The sequence below is a fragment of the Rutilus rutilus genome (genome assembly GCF_951802725.1).
Source record: "Rutilus rutilus genome assembly, chromosome: 7".
NCBI lineage: Eukaryota > Metazoa > Chordata > Actinopteri > Cypriniformes > Leuciscidae > Rutilus > Rutilus rutilus.
The window spans coordinates 47,082,931-47,096,420 of NC_140221.1; the positions used below are offsets into that span (position 1 = coordinate 47,082,931).

General features: G+C 41.4%; 1 protein-coding gene across 1 annotated transcript; it reads right to left on the reverse strand.

Annotated features, from left to right (window-relative positions):
• Window positions 1-663: 663 nt before the first annotated feature.
• Window positions 664-1,998, reverse strand: LOC311294468 (cystatin-A-like). The gene is made up of 3 exons (XM_084415378.1): window positions 1,856-1,998; window positions 1,494-1,595; window positions 664-1,035 (listed from the first exon to the last, which is right to left on the reverse strand). The coding sequence occupies exons 1-3, from the start codon at window positions 1,937-1,939 to the stop codon at window positions 889-891; spliced, it is 333 nt and encodes a 110-aa protein (XP_084271504.1). The 5' UTR covers window positions 1,940-1,998; the 3' UTR covers window positions 664-888.
• Between the last annotated feature and the right edge of the window lie 11,492 nt (window positions 1,999-13,490).

Below are 13,490 nucleotides of genomic sequence, written 5' to 3' on the forward strand. Positions count from 1 at the left end.
TTACATTATTTTATTTTACTTTTTGATTTTAAAGATTTGGAATGAGAATCTTTAACTGTTGTCTAGGTCATAAATGGTTTAATAATTTATGATGACCATAACATGTGAATGCTCTTTATTTTCTAATAGTGAAAGTGAATTGGTGACTGTTTATTATCAAGAACTTTTGTTGTTTATAATCTTAACGGTGGGGGTGTTACGTCCCGTGACGTAATATCTAGTGTGTATGTGCTGGTGATGTTTTCTCCCCTCCTTCTGTGTGTCTCTCTCTCTCTCTCTCTCTCTCTGTCATGCAGTAAGATAAACATACATGTCATATTTTTATGGTTATACCTGGCTATACATTTGCACTTCCTAGGGCAGATCAGAGCTAAACGCTTCTCTTTTAGTGGAAATAAAAAAATACAATATCATGTGAAATATTGTAAGTATTTGTGGGTTTTATTAATTCAATTTTCAAAATGCTCCTCTCATGAACACTGAGTGAAGAATAGAAACTGTACAGGTATGTAATGACGTGAAGTTGAGATGAACAAGATTTCAGTTCATATAATAGTGTAAAAATACATTCTGTATATTACAAAATGTTTTAAAATCACATTCATTTAGACAGTCAGTACAGTCTTAAAATTAAGAAATCAATGTCATTCAGACTTTATACTGTTTTTTTATGTTAATGTTTTAATGTTTATTGTTTCAGCATAAAACATTTTTAGTAAAGTGAATTGAATGTGGTGTTCACATCTTCATATAAACACACTGACACAGGCTCTGAGGGTTTGAATATTGAGTTTAATATTGAGTAATGAAACTCTATACAGTATGGCAGCTCATTGTGTGTCTGTTATTATATCAGACAGACTATTTTCTGCATGCAGTTAGAAGTGTTCAGAAGGGGACCAGAGGGTCCATGAGGGTTTTATGGTACTGGACTCCAGTCACAGTCAGTTTCCCTCCTTCGCAGGGGAGAGCTTGAAATATCATCGCATGAACGCACTTATCTTCTTCTGTGCCATTCTCTTGACAGACGTCCAGCTGAGAGAGAGAGAGAGAGAGAGAGAGAGAGAGAAATCCACATAGATTTATAAATGATCTCTCCCATGAAAAAAAACTCTGTTCACATTGATAGAGACCTAAACGCATTCATTTTCCATGACCGCAAAGAAAAAGTTCCAGCTAGTTCTGCTACAGTGACCATTGCAGAGATTTGAGTGTCCAGCAAACACTACAAAGTTGAGAAGAGTATAGGCTACAAATGCAGAGAATCTTTATACAGTGACTTGATGCATTTTAACTTTCAGAGAGGACAGAAAAATTACTGGACACATCACACCCTTTAGGACACACTGCTATAGTTGGCTTGTTGATATTGGAAACATAGGCCTACAAATTGTGCCTTGGAAAAGTTTCAGTGATGAAAACATCAAACTCAAAAATCCATACATTTCAATATAAAAGCAAATCATCCATAAAAATACAAAACACTCATTTACCTTGACCAGATAGTTTATTCCTGCCACAACCTGAGTCTTATAGAATACAGGAATGTAATCTTTAAAATTGCTTGCAGCCTTCTTCTCCATCTCTGACTTCACCTGAATAAACAAATGCACGTTATATTAATCTATAGTATTATTATTATTATTATTATTTTTAAAGTCTCTAGGGAGTTTCATCTATCATTCAGATTTCAGAAAACTCATAAAACGTTTTGTGACTTTGAGTGAAAAGTAAAACAGTTCTTTTGAAAATAACAACCAATAATTTCCCCAACACATTTCACAGCACCGAAATAGATCATTTTACTGGGCTGTGTTTTAACAAAAACATTTACTAGTGATTTTCTGTCTCCTACCTTAATGCAGATTTCCTTCACCTCTTCAGTGACAATCTGCACTGTGGTGAATCCTCCAGGAATTAACTTTGCTGCTGCAGTCATTGTGAAGGTGATCAAAGATTAAATAAACTGTATTATCATCAGGCAGTTTGTCTCACAGATTGATTCTGATCCACTATTTATGCTGTCAAAATTGCATGACATCAGAATGAAAGAATGAATAGGCGGAGTTTTACTTTGGGGTGTTGTGTAATATTCAGAAAAGTTTTTTGTAACTTTTCAGAAAAATAAAACATACCGTTATTGCACAACATATGCAATTATTTGTGGACTGCGCTTCAGTGAAGTTATCATTATTTTATTTTATTTTTAAATACAATTTGAGAGTTTATGTTTTAGGAACATTTTGTCCCAATCTTCAACCAGATCATTAAAAAGGTCACAAAATAAATAAATAAAATAAAAAACGATTTATTAATTTGCTAACAATATTTAGAGTAAATAACATTGCTCAAAATATTTTCTTTTAAAAAATATATTTAAAAATATGTATAAATATATTTTTGAATATGAATAACAATGGATAACAAAATCAAGTATGACAACACAATATAAATAGAAATAAATAAATGAAAAAAAAAAATACAGAAAAAACTGCATATAATTTATGCCAACATTTTGAGAGGGTGATTTATCACTAATCCAAGACATCAAACTATTTTTCCTAATAATTAACAAGTAAAAAAGTCGTCACATTTTAATTTACAAGGAATGTGTGACTTAATTCAACTCAACTTTATTTATAGAGCAATCACCACCACAACAAACAACTCTATAAACAACTCTATGATATATTAATTATATATTTTTTAATTTAAAACAACCCAAACACACATACATTTGGATGCTGCATTAAACACATTCTTAAAGGGAATTTTTTTTAAATAATAAATCAACTCCATAGCTGATTCAAGAGCTTAGGATGTTCCAATTCTCAATTCAGCCCATTGCAGTGAAGGGCATGACCATTGAACGCAGCCTAGGCCTACATATGAAGCTCGCTCCCTCTGTCAAAATCGAGGGAGCGAGGGTCTGTCCATATAAACTTCCCTCGTCCACTCCACGAAGTGAAACGCACTTCAAAATGGCGGCAGGGATTCCCCCCAAGGGGAAGTGCTTAGAGAAGTTTGCAAGTGCGTGTCTAAAAGTGGACTGGAACGCAGCCCGGGACTAAACTCAGTTAACATACTATGTTAAAAAAAGAATTAATGTAGAGTTTTTATATTTCTAAAATATATTAGTTAAGCAACATCACACGGCCAGGAGTGCTGAATACCATCACGGTTGAAAATGGGATTTTTAGTTAATGTCACATACATTTTAGACACATGAATGTTTTTGTTTTATTTCAGCAATGAAAATAGTTCCAAACAAAGATCACAGCAGAACCATTGCCGTGACTGTGTTTGAATGAATCGTTTGAATGAACGACTCAATGACTCTCTCATTAAGACGGTCACCTGCCGCCACCTACTGGTGGTTTAGTTTCATGTTAAAAGTATCATTCTTTCCAACATTTCTTATTTGTATATTCAAAGAAATGTTTAAAACAATCTTGAAACATATTATTTAATGCAGTTGTCATTTTCAGTGTAAATTATTTAATTTGATTGGTAACAGCCATATGGTGTCTTATTATTCTAATTATATTTAATTTTCAAATTTAAAATGAAAGATGAAGCATATATTTAAAACAATTAGGGAAAAATGCCCTTTATAACGGTTAAAATATCATATGCAGATTTAAATATGTCAAGCTGACTGAACACTGATGAGAATATTGCTTCAGAATAAATAATATTTACAACACACAAAAATATTTTTTTTCTGGACTGTAAGAATCGATACTTGAATAACAGGAGACGATCGTAACTTTGTGAACCTTTACTGAACTCAAGGCAGCAGAACATATATCTTAGCTCGGCCAGCCCCGAAAACATAGCCTGATAAGCCAGACCTACATCAAGATGTTAGGTCTGGCAACTCACCATAGACACGCTCAATCCGAGGGGCGGGATAAACGGCTGTCTTTCAAATTCCCTCTGCACGCAATAGGACAGCGCTTCAACCAACCAGAGCGTTTTCCCAACAGCGGAGCTAGTTGATAGATTCAACTTTTGCCATATCTGGCCGGCAAAACTACGAACACATCTTCCTTTTTTTAAGAATGACTTAAGTGCTGTTCTATGCTCTTTTCTCAAAGAAAAACCTAACTCCAAGTCCTCCAGAGTCGCGGACAAAGACGATTCGAAAGATGTTCACCAGCAGCAGCCGTCATTCTTTGTTTTCAAGTGGCAGGTAACCGTCGCAACTCTGTCGTCGTTATGTTAAGCCCGCCCCGCCTACTCTATACACGACGTGATTGGCCTGACCCAATTTAGGTTTTTGAAGCTCGAAAGTCAATGGAGATTTGCTAGACTACCCTGGCTGCAAAATACATTTTGCTGCCGCTAGGGTGCGTCTAGATTTCTAGGCTACCGAAAACACGCAACGCAACGCAAAAAACATCTCGGGTTACAAATGTTATTTGTTTCATTATACACGATTAATCATATCACGATTAATTAATGATATCAACAGTAGCGGTTATTTAAGGTTATAAAAAGGTTATAAAATTATAAAAGGTTATTTTAAGAACTGTTGAAAGAAAGGGTAGAATAACCCTTTCACTTGTTTGGGAATCACTCTCCAAGTAGCCTACTGTCAGATTAACAGTTTAGCCCCCCCACACCCCCCCCCACCCCACCCCACCACCCAAAAAAAAACAACCTCTTGTCATCATTCACTCCCTCAAACCAGTATGACTTTTCTTCTGTGGAACACTGAAGAACATTAGGAAGAATATTAGGAACCAGTTAAACCGGTGCTGATTGACTTCCATTGTATGTACAAAAACATAATTGAACACATTTTTGAAACACAGATCCTGACTAACAGATGCTTCTTTCTTAAAATTGAATCTAGACAATTTTATTTATTTATTTTTTTATTTTTTTACTTCACCAAACAGATGTTTTATCTGGGAATAGCTTTTTCTTTCAAGGTTTTGTAATGTAGTTTTTTTTTTGTTTGTTTGTTTTACCAACTTTTTAACCATGATTGACTCATGTTGACCATAATCTCTTTTTCTAACTAAATATAAAATTACAGTTTCTCCTAAAGATTATTTCTGGGTTAAAAGGCTTCTAGAGAAACATTCATTGAATCGCTGATTTAGTTAGTTGAATCTGTTTCTCTCTCTAAAATAATCAATGTGTTTACTTTGTTTCAAATACCTAAAATTAGAAAGCTCTGTAAGTGTTACTATTTGTAATAATCTGAATGCATCCATCCATCCATCCATCTTCTACCGCTTATCCGGGACCGGGTCGCGGGGGCAGCAGTCTAAGCAGGGATGCCCAGACTTCCCTCTCCCTAGACACTTCCTCCAGCTCTTCCGGGGGGACACCGAGGCGTTCCCAGGCCAGCCGGGAGACATAGTCTCTCCAGCGTGTCCTAGGTCTTCCCCGGGGTCTCCTCTCGGTGGGACATGCCCGGAACACCTTCCCGGGAAGGCGTCCAGGAGGCATCCGGAAAAGATGCCCAAGCCACCTCAACTGACCCCTCTCGATGTGGAGGAGCAGCGGCTCTACTCTGAGCTCGTCCCGAGTGACCGAGCTTCTCACCCTATCTCTAAGGGATCGCCCAGCCACCCTGCGGAGAAAGCTAATTTCGGACGCTTGTATCCGGGATCTTGTCCTTTCGGTCATGACCCACAGCTCATGACCATAGGTGAGAGTAGGAACGTAGGTTGACCGGTAAATCGAGAGCTTCGCCTTGCGGCTCAGCTCCTTCTTCACCACGACAGACCGGTACAGGGACCGCATTACTGCAGAAGCTGCACCGATCCGCCTGTCAATCTCCCGTTCCATCCTTCCCTCACTCGTGAACAAGACCCCAAGATACTTGAACTCCTCCACTTGAGGCAGGAGCTCTCCACCAACCTGAAGCGGGCAAACCACCCTTTTCCGGATTTGGAGGTGCTGATTCTCATCCCAGCCGCCTCACACTCGGCTGCAAACCGTCCCAGTGCATGCTGGAGGTCCTGGTTTGATGAGGCCAGCACGACAACATCATCCGCAAAGAGCAGAGATGAAATCGTGTGGTCCCCAAACCTGACCCCCTCCGGCCCCTGGCTGCGCCTAGAAATTCTGTCCATAAAAATTATGAACAGAACCGGCGACAAAGGGAAGCCCTGCCGGAGTCCAACATGCACTGGGAACAAGTCTGACTTACTGCCGGCAATGCGAACCAAGCTCCTGCTCCGGTCATACAGGGACTGGATAGCCCATAGCAAAGGGCCCCGAACCCCATACTCCCAGAGCACCCTCCACAAGATGCCGCGAGTGACACAGTCGAATGCCTTCTCCAAATCCACAAAGCACATGTGGATTGGTTGGGCAAACTCCCATGAGCCCTCCAGCACCCTGTAGAGGGTATAGAGCTGGTCCAGTGTTCCACGACCGGGACGAAAACCACACTGTTCCTCCTGAATCCGAGGTTCTACTATCGGCCGGATTCTCCTCTCCAGTACCCTGGCATAGACTTTTCCAGGGAGGCTGAGAAGTGCACAAGCCAGCCAGGCCAGATTGGACTCCTTCTTCAGCTTGACGGTATCCCTTACTTCCGGTGTCCACCACCGGGTTCAGGGATTGACGCCTCGACAGGCACCGGAGACCTTACGGCCACAGCTCCGAGTGGCCGCGTTGACAATGGAGGTGGAGAACATGGTCCACTCGGACTCAATATCTCCAGACTCTGAACATGACCACAAAGTCGATCATCGACCTCCGGCCTAGGGTGTCCTGGTGCCATGTGCACTGATGGACACCCTTATGCTTGAACATGGTGTTCGTTATGGACAAGCTGTAACTAGCACAGAAGTCCAATAACAGAACACCGCTCGGGTTCAGATCAGGGGGGCCGTTCCTCCCAATCACGCCCCTCCAGGTGTCACTGTCGCTGCCCACGTGGGCGTTGAAGTCCCCCAGTAGAACGATGGAGTCCCCTGTCGGAGCACTTTCCAGCACCCCTCCCAGAGACTCCAAGAAGGCCGGGTACTCTGCACTGCCGTTCGGCCCGTAGGCACAAACGACAGTGAGAGACCTATCCCCGACCCGAAGGCGCAGGGAAGCGACCCTCTCGTTCACCGGGGTGAACTCCAACACAAGGCGGCTGAGCTGGGGGGCTATAAGCAAACCCACACCAGCCCGCCGCCTCTCACCATGGGCAACTCCAGAGTGGTGAAGAGTCCATCCTCTCTCGAGGAGTGTGGTTCCAGAGCCCAAGCCGTGCGTAGAGGTGATCCCAACTATCTCTAGTCGGAATCTCTGAACCTCACGCACAACCTCAGGCTCCTTCCCCGCCAGAGAGGTGACGTTCCATGTCCCTAGAGCTAGATTCCGCGTCCAGGGATCGGGTTGTCTAGGCCCCCGCCTTCGACTGCCGCCCGATCCACTTAGCACCGGCCCCTTACGGTCCCTCCTGCAGGTGGTGGGTCCACGGGAGGGTGGCCCCACGTCGCTCCTTCAGGCTGAGCCCGGCCGGACCCTATGGGGGGAGGCCCGACCACCAGGCGCTAGCATACGAGCCCCAACCCCGGGCCTGGCTCCAGGGTGGGGCCCCGGCTGCGCCATACCGGGCGACGTCACGGTCCTCGTCCTCATAAGGGTTTTTGAACCACTCTTAGTCTGACCCTTCACCTAGGACCTGTTTGCCTTGGGAGACCCTACCAGGGGCATATAGCCCCAGACAACATAGCTCCTAGGGTCATTTGGGTACTCAAACCCCTCCACCACGGTAAGGTGGCAGTTCAAGGAGGGGAATATAATAATAATATATAAATATAATAATCTTAATGTTTAATTTTATTTTGGGAAAAAAAGCATGGGAAAAAAAACAAATCTGATCAGGATGGCTGTCCCTCAGTTTAGTGGTGGAGGATTGCTTTAATAAAAAATTTACATTTTGCCCTGATTATTAAATCCAATGCAGACTGTTCCAGTTTTAGGATTCAAAAGATTCACAAACTCATTTATTCAAATTCTCCACAGCGCAGGTCTCTAGCTGGATGGGTGGTTTGGACCTTCTTAATATTAAATGATATCAAATGGTTTGTCAAATCTGTTTTGTCACTGAATGGCTCAAAGAAAGGCCTACTTCTGTTTGGCTTGAGCGTAAATCCTCACAGTCCAGTTGCCCTTTACAGAATGTAATATTTGTCAATATTGAAATACTCTTAAGGCTTTGCTTGCTATTCATAGGTTGGAGTATGAATGATTCTTCCTCTGCTTAATTATCCAGAGTTTCTCCTGAATGTTACATATTCTGCTTTTAAGCAAAAGTACATGAGTCAATCTTATATGACATATATGTGACATCTAGTGAACACACTTGAGCAAACCTTGTTTTAAAGGAAATTAAAAGTCTGTTGGGGTTTTCTTACAACTTCTAGACTTTGTGTTCAAATGCACAACGCTTACCAACTCATTGTCGAGAAGATCCTCCTGAACCTCCTTCACTGAAGCAGAGCTCTTATTTTATAAAGCTTTATGCTCTTAGAGTTAAAACATTGAATCACATATTGACCGGGAGAGGGAGTTTTAGATGGACGTTTCAGGAGAGGAACGGGAGAAGGTTTGGACTCTTATGTAATAATGTAATAATGTGACAAGAGTGATTCAGCTAAAGATCTTGCACAGCTTCTAAATTCAGTTCATTCTCCACTCTTCTTTAAATGTAAGGTACAGGAGATTACGGGACTGTTACATAATGAAAGCCTCTTGGTCCAAAGTTGTTGTTGAATTGAGTCACATATTCCGTGTAAATAAAAAAATAAAAAAAAGCAATGACTTCTGGATTGGTGATGTCACCCTCTCAAAAGGTTGGCATAAAATTATGTGTTTTTTCTGTAATTTTTTTGTTGGTCCAATTGTATTAAAGGGTAACTAAACCCCTGGTCAGAGCCTGACTCCACCCACTGGCAATATTTGAAAAATGCTAGAAAAGTGGGCAGACCCCAGCGGAGATAGAGGGGACGAACCGTGAGCGGGGGGGCGTGCACCTGAGACCCGCTGTCAGACTCTCTAAAATGGAGAGTGACTCACAGGGTCGCGAGACGACGTAAAGTACATGCATCTGATGAGTTTTATCGAGTTGATGTCAATAGCGTGCGCTCTCTATAGGCATTTTCATATTTTGCCGCTATGTGAAAAAATCCAGCAAAATGCGCTGGCGCGTTTGTCGACCCCAGAGGATTAACTTTAGCCTAACCATAAATTGTGATTAAAATATATATGATCACTCACATCAAGACGCTGCTGCAGTGGTGGAGTCCATGTAGGAGGAGCAGCGTTTGGCACTGCGTCGCTTTTCAGCGCGAGCTGTGTGGAGAAGCCCATTTCCACCTCTATTGCGTTGGAAAAGCAATTCCGCTTAAAATGCAGGTTTCACACTCACGGTCTTCCAGGCCACGCATTCAACCACTGGCGCCTAATTTCCAAGTCTGCTGGAAAGCTGTGCAGTTGCCACTAACAACACTACACCTACCACTGTACTAAATACAGATAAATCTACGCTAGTTCATCCAAGGGCGTAGTGAGCTCGTACCAAGGGAGGGCGTGGTGAGCTGGAACCTGCTTACGTCACGCAGTACCGCAACATCCAATAGGAAAATTCAACTGCAGTGGCCAATCAATGACCAGCACTAATAAAGCCCCATTCTTACAGATCATTAACTAAAAAAAGTTGGTTTAGGATTTAGTTACCCTTTAAGTTGTCATAATTGATTTTGTTATTATTCATTGTTCCCCTTTACTATGTCTCAGGCAGTGTTTGTTGTGTTGTAATGTGTTAAACCTAAATATATTATACATATAAATATATATAGGCCTATATATATATATACTGTATAGTATAATTATTAATTGTAATAATTATTATTGTTTAAGTTAATTTATTGTTAATTTATTGTAAATTTTAAGGATCTTTTTTGAAGATTGGGACAAAACTGTCCCAAATTGTTTTGTTTTTTGTGTGGTTTTTTTTTTACTGTAAAACTGTTTTCAGTATCTCAGGATCTTCAGTTTTATATTTTTCTTTGGAGTTGCATTTGTCGGTTGACAAACTGTACAGTGTCACGCCTAAAGGATTTCACACTGATTTTTCTGATGAAACACTGAAGCGCAGCCCACACTAATTGCATACGTTGTGAAATATGTCAAAACGTCTTTGTTTGTTTTTTCTGGAAAACGAGAAAACCTATATTCATAAGATGTATTCATTCACTTTGGTATTACTTATTGGTATATATTGGTAAATTATCGAAATTCTTAGTCCTAATCTAAAACATAAAAAAATGCTGTTTTCCCCCAAACTGCTACAGTTTTCTCAATTGCTTTGGCACATTTCTCGAAACAGTCCGTGCCCTGACATAGACTACGTTACCAATAATGCATGTTCATTTGTAGTTTTGCTCGATCGCGGTTGCGCTAGGCGCTTTCACTTTGGTGTGGTCCAGTGCCATGAGAGCATCATTCACGGTGCAGAGAATTGCCATCCTTTGTTAATCCTGCACTAATCTTGTGTGTATGAGTGCTGTGTGCGTCCTTAAAGGAGAAGTTCACTTTTAAAAAAACTTTTGCTGATAATTTACTCACCCCCATGTCATCCAAGATGTCCATGTCTTTCTTTCTTCAGTCGAAAAGAAATTAAGTTTTTTGATGAAAACATTCCAGGATTTTTCCCCATATTATGGATTCCAATGGGACCCAAACGGTTCAAGGTCCAAATGACAGTTTCAGTGCAGCTGCAAAGGGCTTTAAACGATACAACGCGTTCGTGACGTCACGTAATACGCAATTACGTTGAAAAGGTCAAGTTTGATGTGCTTACAAATGTGCGGGAGGAGGACCATATACACATTTTAAAATGTATTTGTGTCAGTTTATCGTTTAAAATGCCCATTCGTGTGCGTATCCTGGGTGCTTTAATATTAAAAAGCCAAAAAGAACATTTTTCAAGCGTGACCTTTTCAACATAATTGCGTATTACGTGACGTCACGAACGCGCATCACAGAACAGAGCAAGGCGAACATTTGTGCTTATAAAACTTAAACTTTTTTATTTATTTTTGAAATGACCGATCGTTTCGCTAGATAAGACCCTTATTCATCGTCTGGTATCGTTTAAAGCCCTTTGCAGCTGCACTGAAACTGTAATTTGGACCTTGAACCGTTTGGGTCCCATTGGAATCCATAATATGGGGAAAAACCCTGGAATGTTTTCATCAAAAATTTAATAATCAGGGCAAAATGTAAATTTTTTTGGTACGAGCCCGGGGTTGGGGCTCGTATGCTAGCGCCCCCGACCACCAGGCGCTAGCATACGAGCCCCAACCCCGGGCCTGGCTCCAGGGTGGGGCCCCGGCTGCGCCATACCGGGCGACGTCACGGTCCTCGTCCTCATAAGGGTTTTTGAACCACTCTTAGTCTGACCCGTCACCTAGGACCTGTTTGCCTTGGGAGACCCTACCAGGGGCATATAGCCCCAGACAACATAGCTCCTAGGGTCATTTGGGTACTCAAACCCCTCCACCACGGTAAGGTGGCAGTTCAAGGAGGGGAATATAATAATAATATATAAATATAATAATCTTAATGTTTAATTTTATTTTGGGAAAAAAAGCATGGGAAAAAAACCAAATCTGATCAGGATGGCTGTCCCTCAGTTTAGTGGTGGAGGATTGCTTTAATAAAAAAATGTACATTTTGCCCTGATTATTAAATCCAATGCAGACTGTTCCAGTTTTAGGATTCAAAAGATTCACAAACTCATTTATTCAAATTCTCCACAGCGCAGGTCTCTAGCTGGATGGGTGGTTTGGACCTTCTTAATATTAAATGATATCAAATGGTTTGTCAAATCTGTTTTGTCACTGAATGGCTCAAAGAAAGGCCTACTTCTGTTTGGCTTTAGCGTAAATCCTCACAGTCCAGTTGCCCTTTACAGAATGTAATATTTGTCAATATTGAAATACTCTTAAGGCTTTGCTTGCTATTCATAGGTTGGAGTATGAATGATTCTTCCTCTGCTTAATTATCCAGAGTTTCTCCTGAATGTTACATATTCTGCTTTTAAGCAAAAGTACATGAGTCAATCTTATATGACATATATGTGACATCTAGTGAACACACTTGAGCAAACCTTGTTTTAAAGGAAATTAAAAGTCTGTTGGGGTTTTCTTACAACTTCTAGACTTTGTGTTCAAATGCACAACGCTTACCAACTCATTGTCGAGAAGATCCTCCTGAACCTCCTTCACTGAAGCAGAGCTCTTATTTTATAAAGCTTTATGCTCTTAGAGTTAAAACATTGAATCACAGATTGACCGGGAGAGGGAGTTTTAGATGGACGTTTCAGGAGAGGAACGGGAGAAGGTTTGGACTCTTATGTAATAATGTAATAATGTGACAAGAGTGATTCAGCTAAAGATCTTGCACAGCTTCTAAATTCAGTTCATTCTCCACTCTTCTTTAAATGTAAGGTACTGGAGATTACGGGACTGTTACATAATGAAAGCCTCTTGGTCCAAAGTTGTTGTTGAATTGAGTCACATATTCCGTGTAAATAAAAAAATAAAAAAAGCAATGACTTCTGGATTAGTGATGTCACCCTGTCAAAAGGTTGGCATAAAATTATGTGTTTTTTCTGTAATTTTTTTGTTGGTCCAATTGTATTAAAGGGTAACTAAACCCCTGGTCAGAGCCTGACTCCACCCACTGGCAATATTTGAAAAATGCTAGAAAAGTGGGCAGACCCCAGCGGAGATAGAGGGGACGAACCGTGAGCGGGGGGGCGTGCACCTGAGACCCGCTGTCAGACTCTCTAAAATGGAGAGTGACTCACAGGGTCGCGAGACGACGTAAAGTACATGCATCTGATGAGTTTTATCGAGTTGATGTCAATAGCGCGCGCTCTCTATAGGCATTTTCATATTTTGCCGCTATGTGAAAAAATCCAGCAAAATGCGCTGGCGCGTTTGTCGACCCCAGAGGATTAACTTTAGCCTAACCATAAATTGTGATTAAAATATATATGATCACTCACATCAAGACGCTGCTGCAGTGGTGGAGTCCATGTAGGAGGAGCAGCGTTTGGCACTGCGTCGCTTTTCAGCGCGAGTTGTGTGGAGAAGCCCATTTCCACCTCTATTGCGTTGGAAAAGCAATTCCGCTTAAAATGCAGGTTTCACACTCACGGTCTTCCAGGCCACGCATTCAACCACTGGCGCCTAATTTCCAAGTCTGCTGGAAAGCTGTGCAGTTGCCACTAACAACACTACACCTACCACTGTACTAAATACAGATAAATCTACGCTAGTTCATCCAAGGGCGTAGTGAGCTCGTACCAAGGGAGGGCGTGGTGAGCTGGAACCTGCTTACGTCACGCAGTACCGCTTACGTCACGCAGTACCGCAACATCCAATAGGAAAATTCAACTGCAGTGGCCAATCAATGACCAGCACTAATAAAGCCCCATTCTTACAGATCATTAA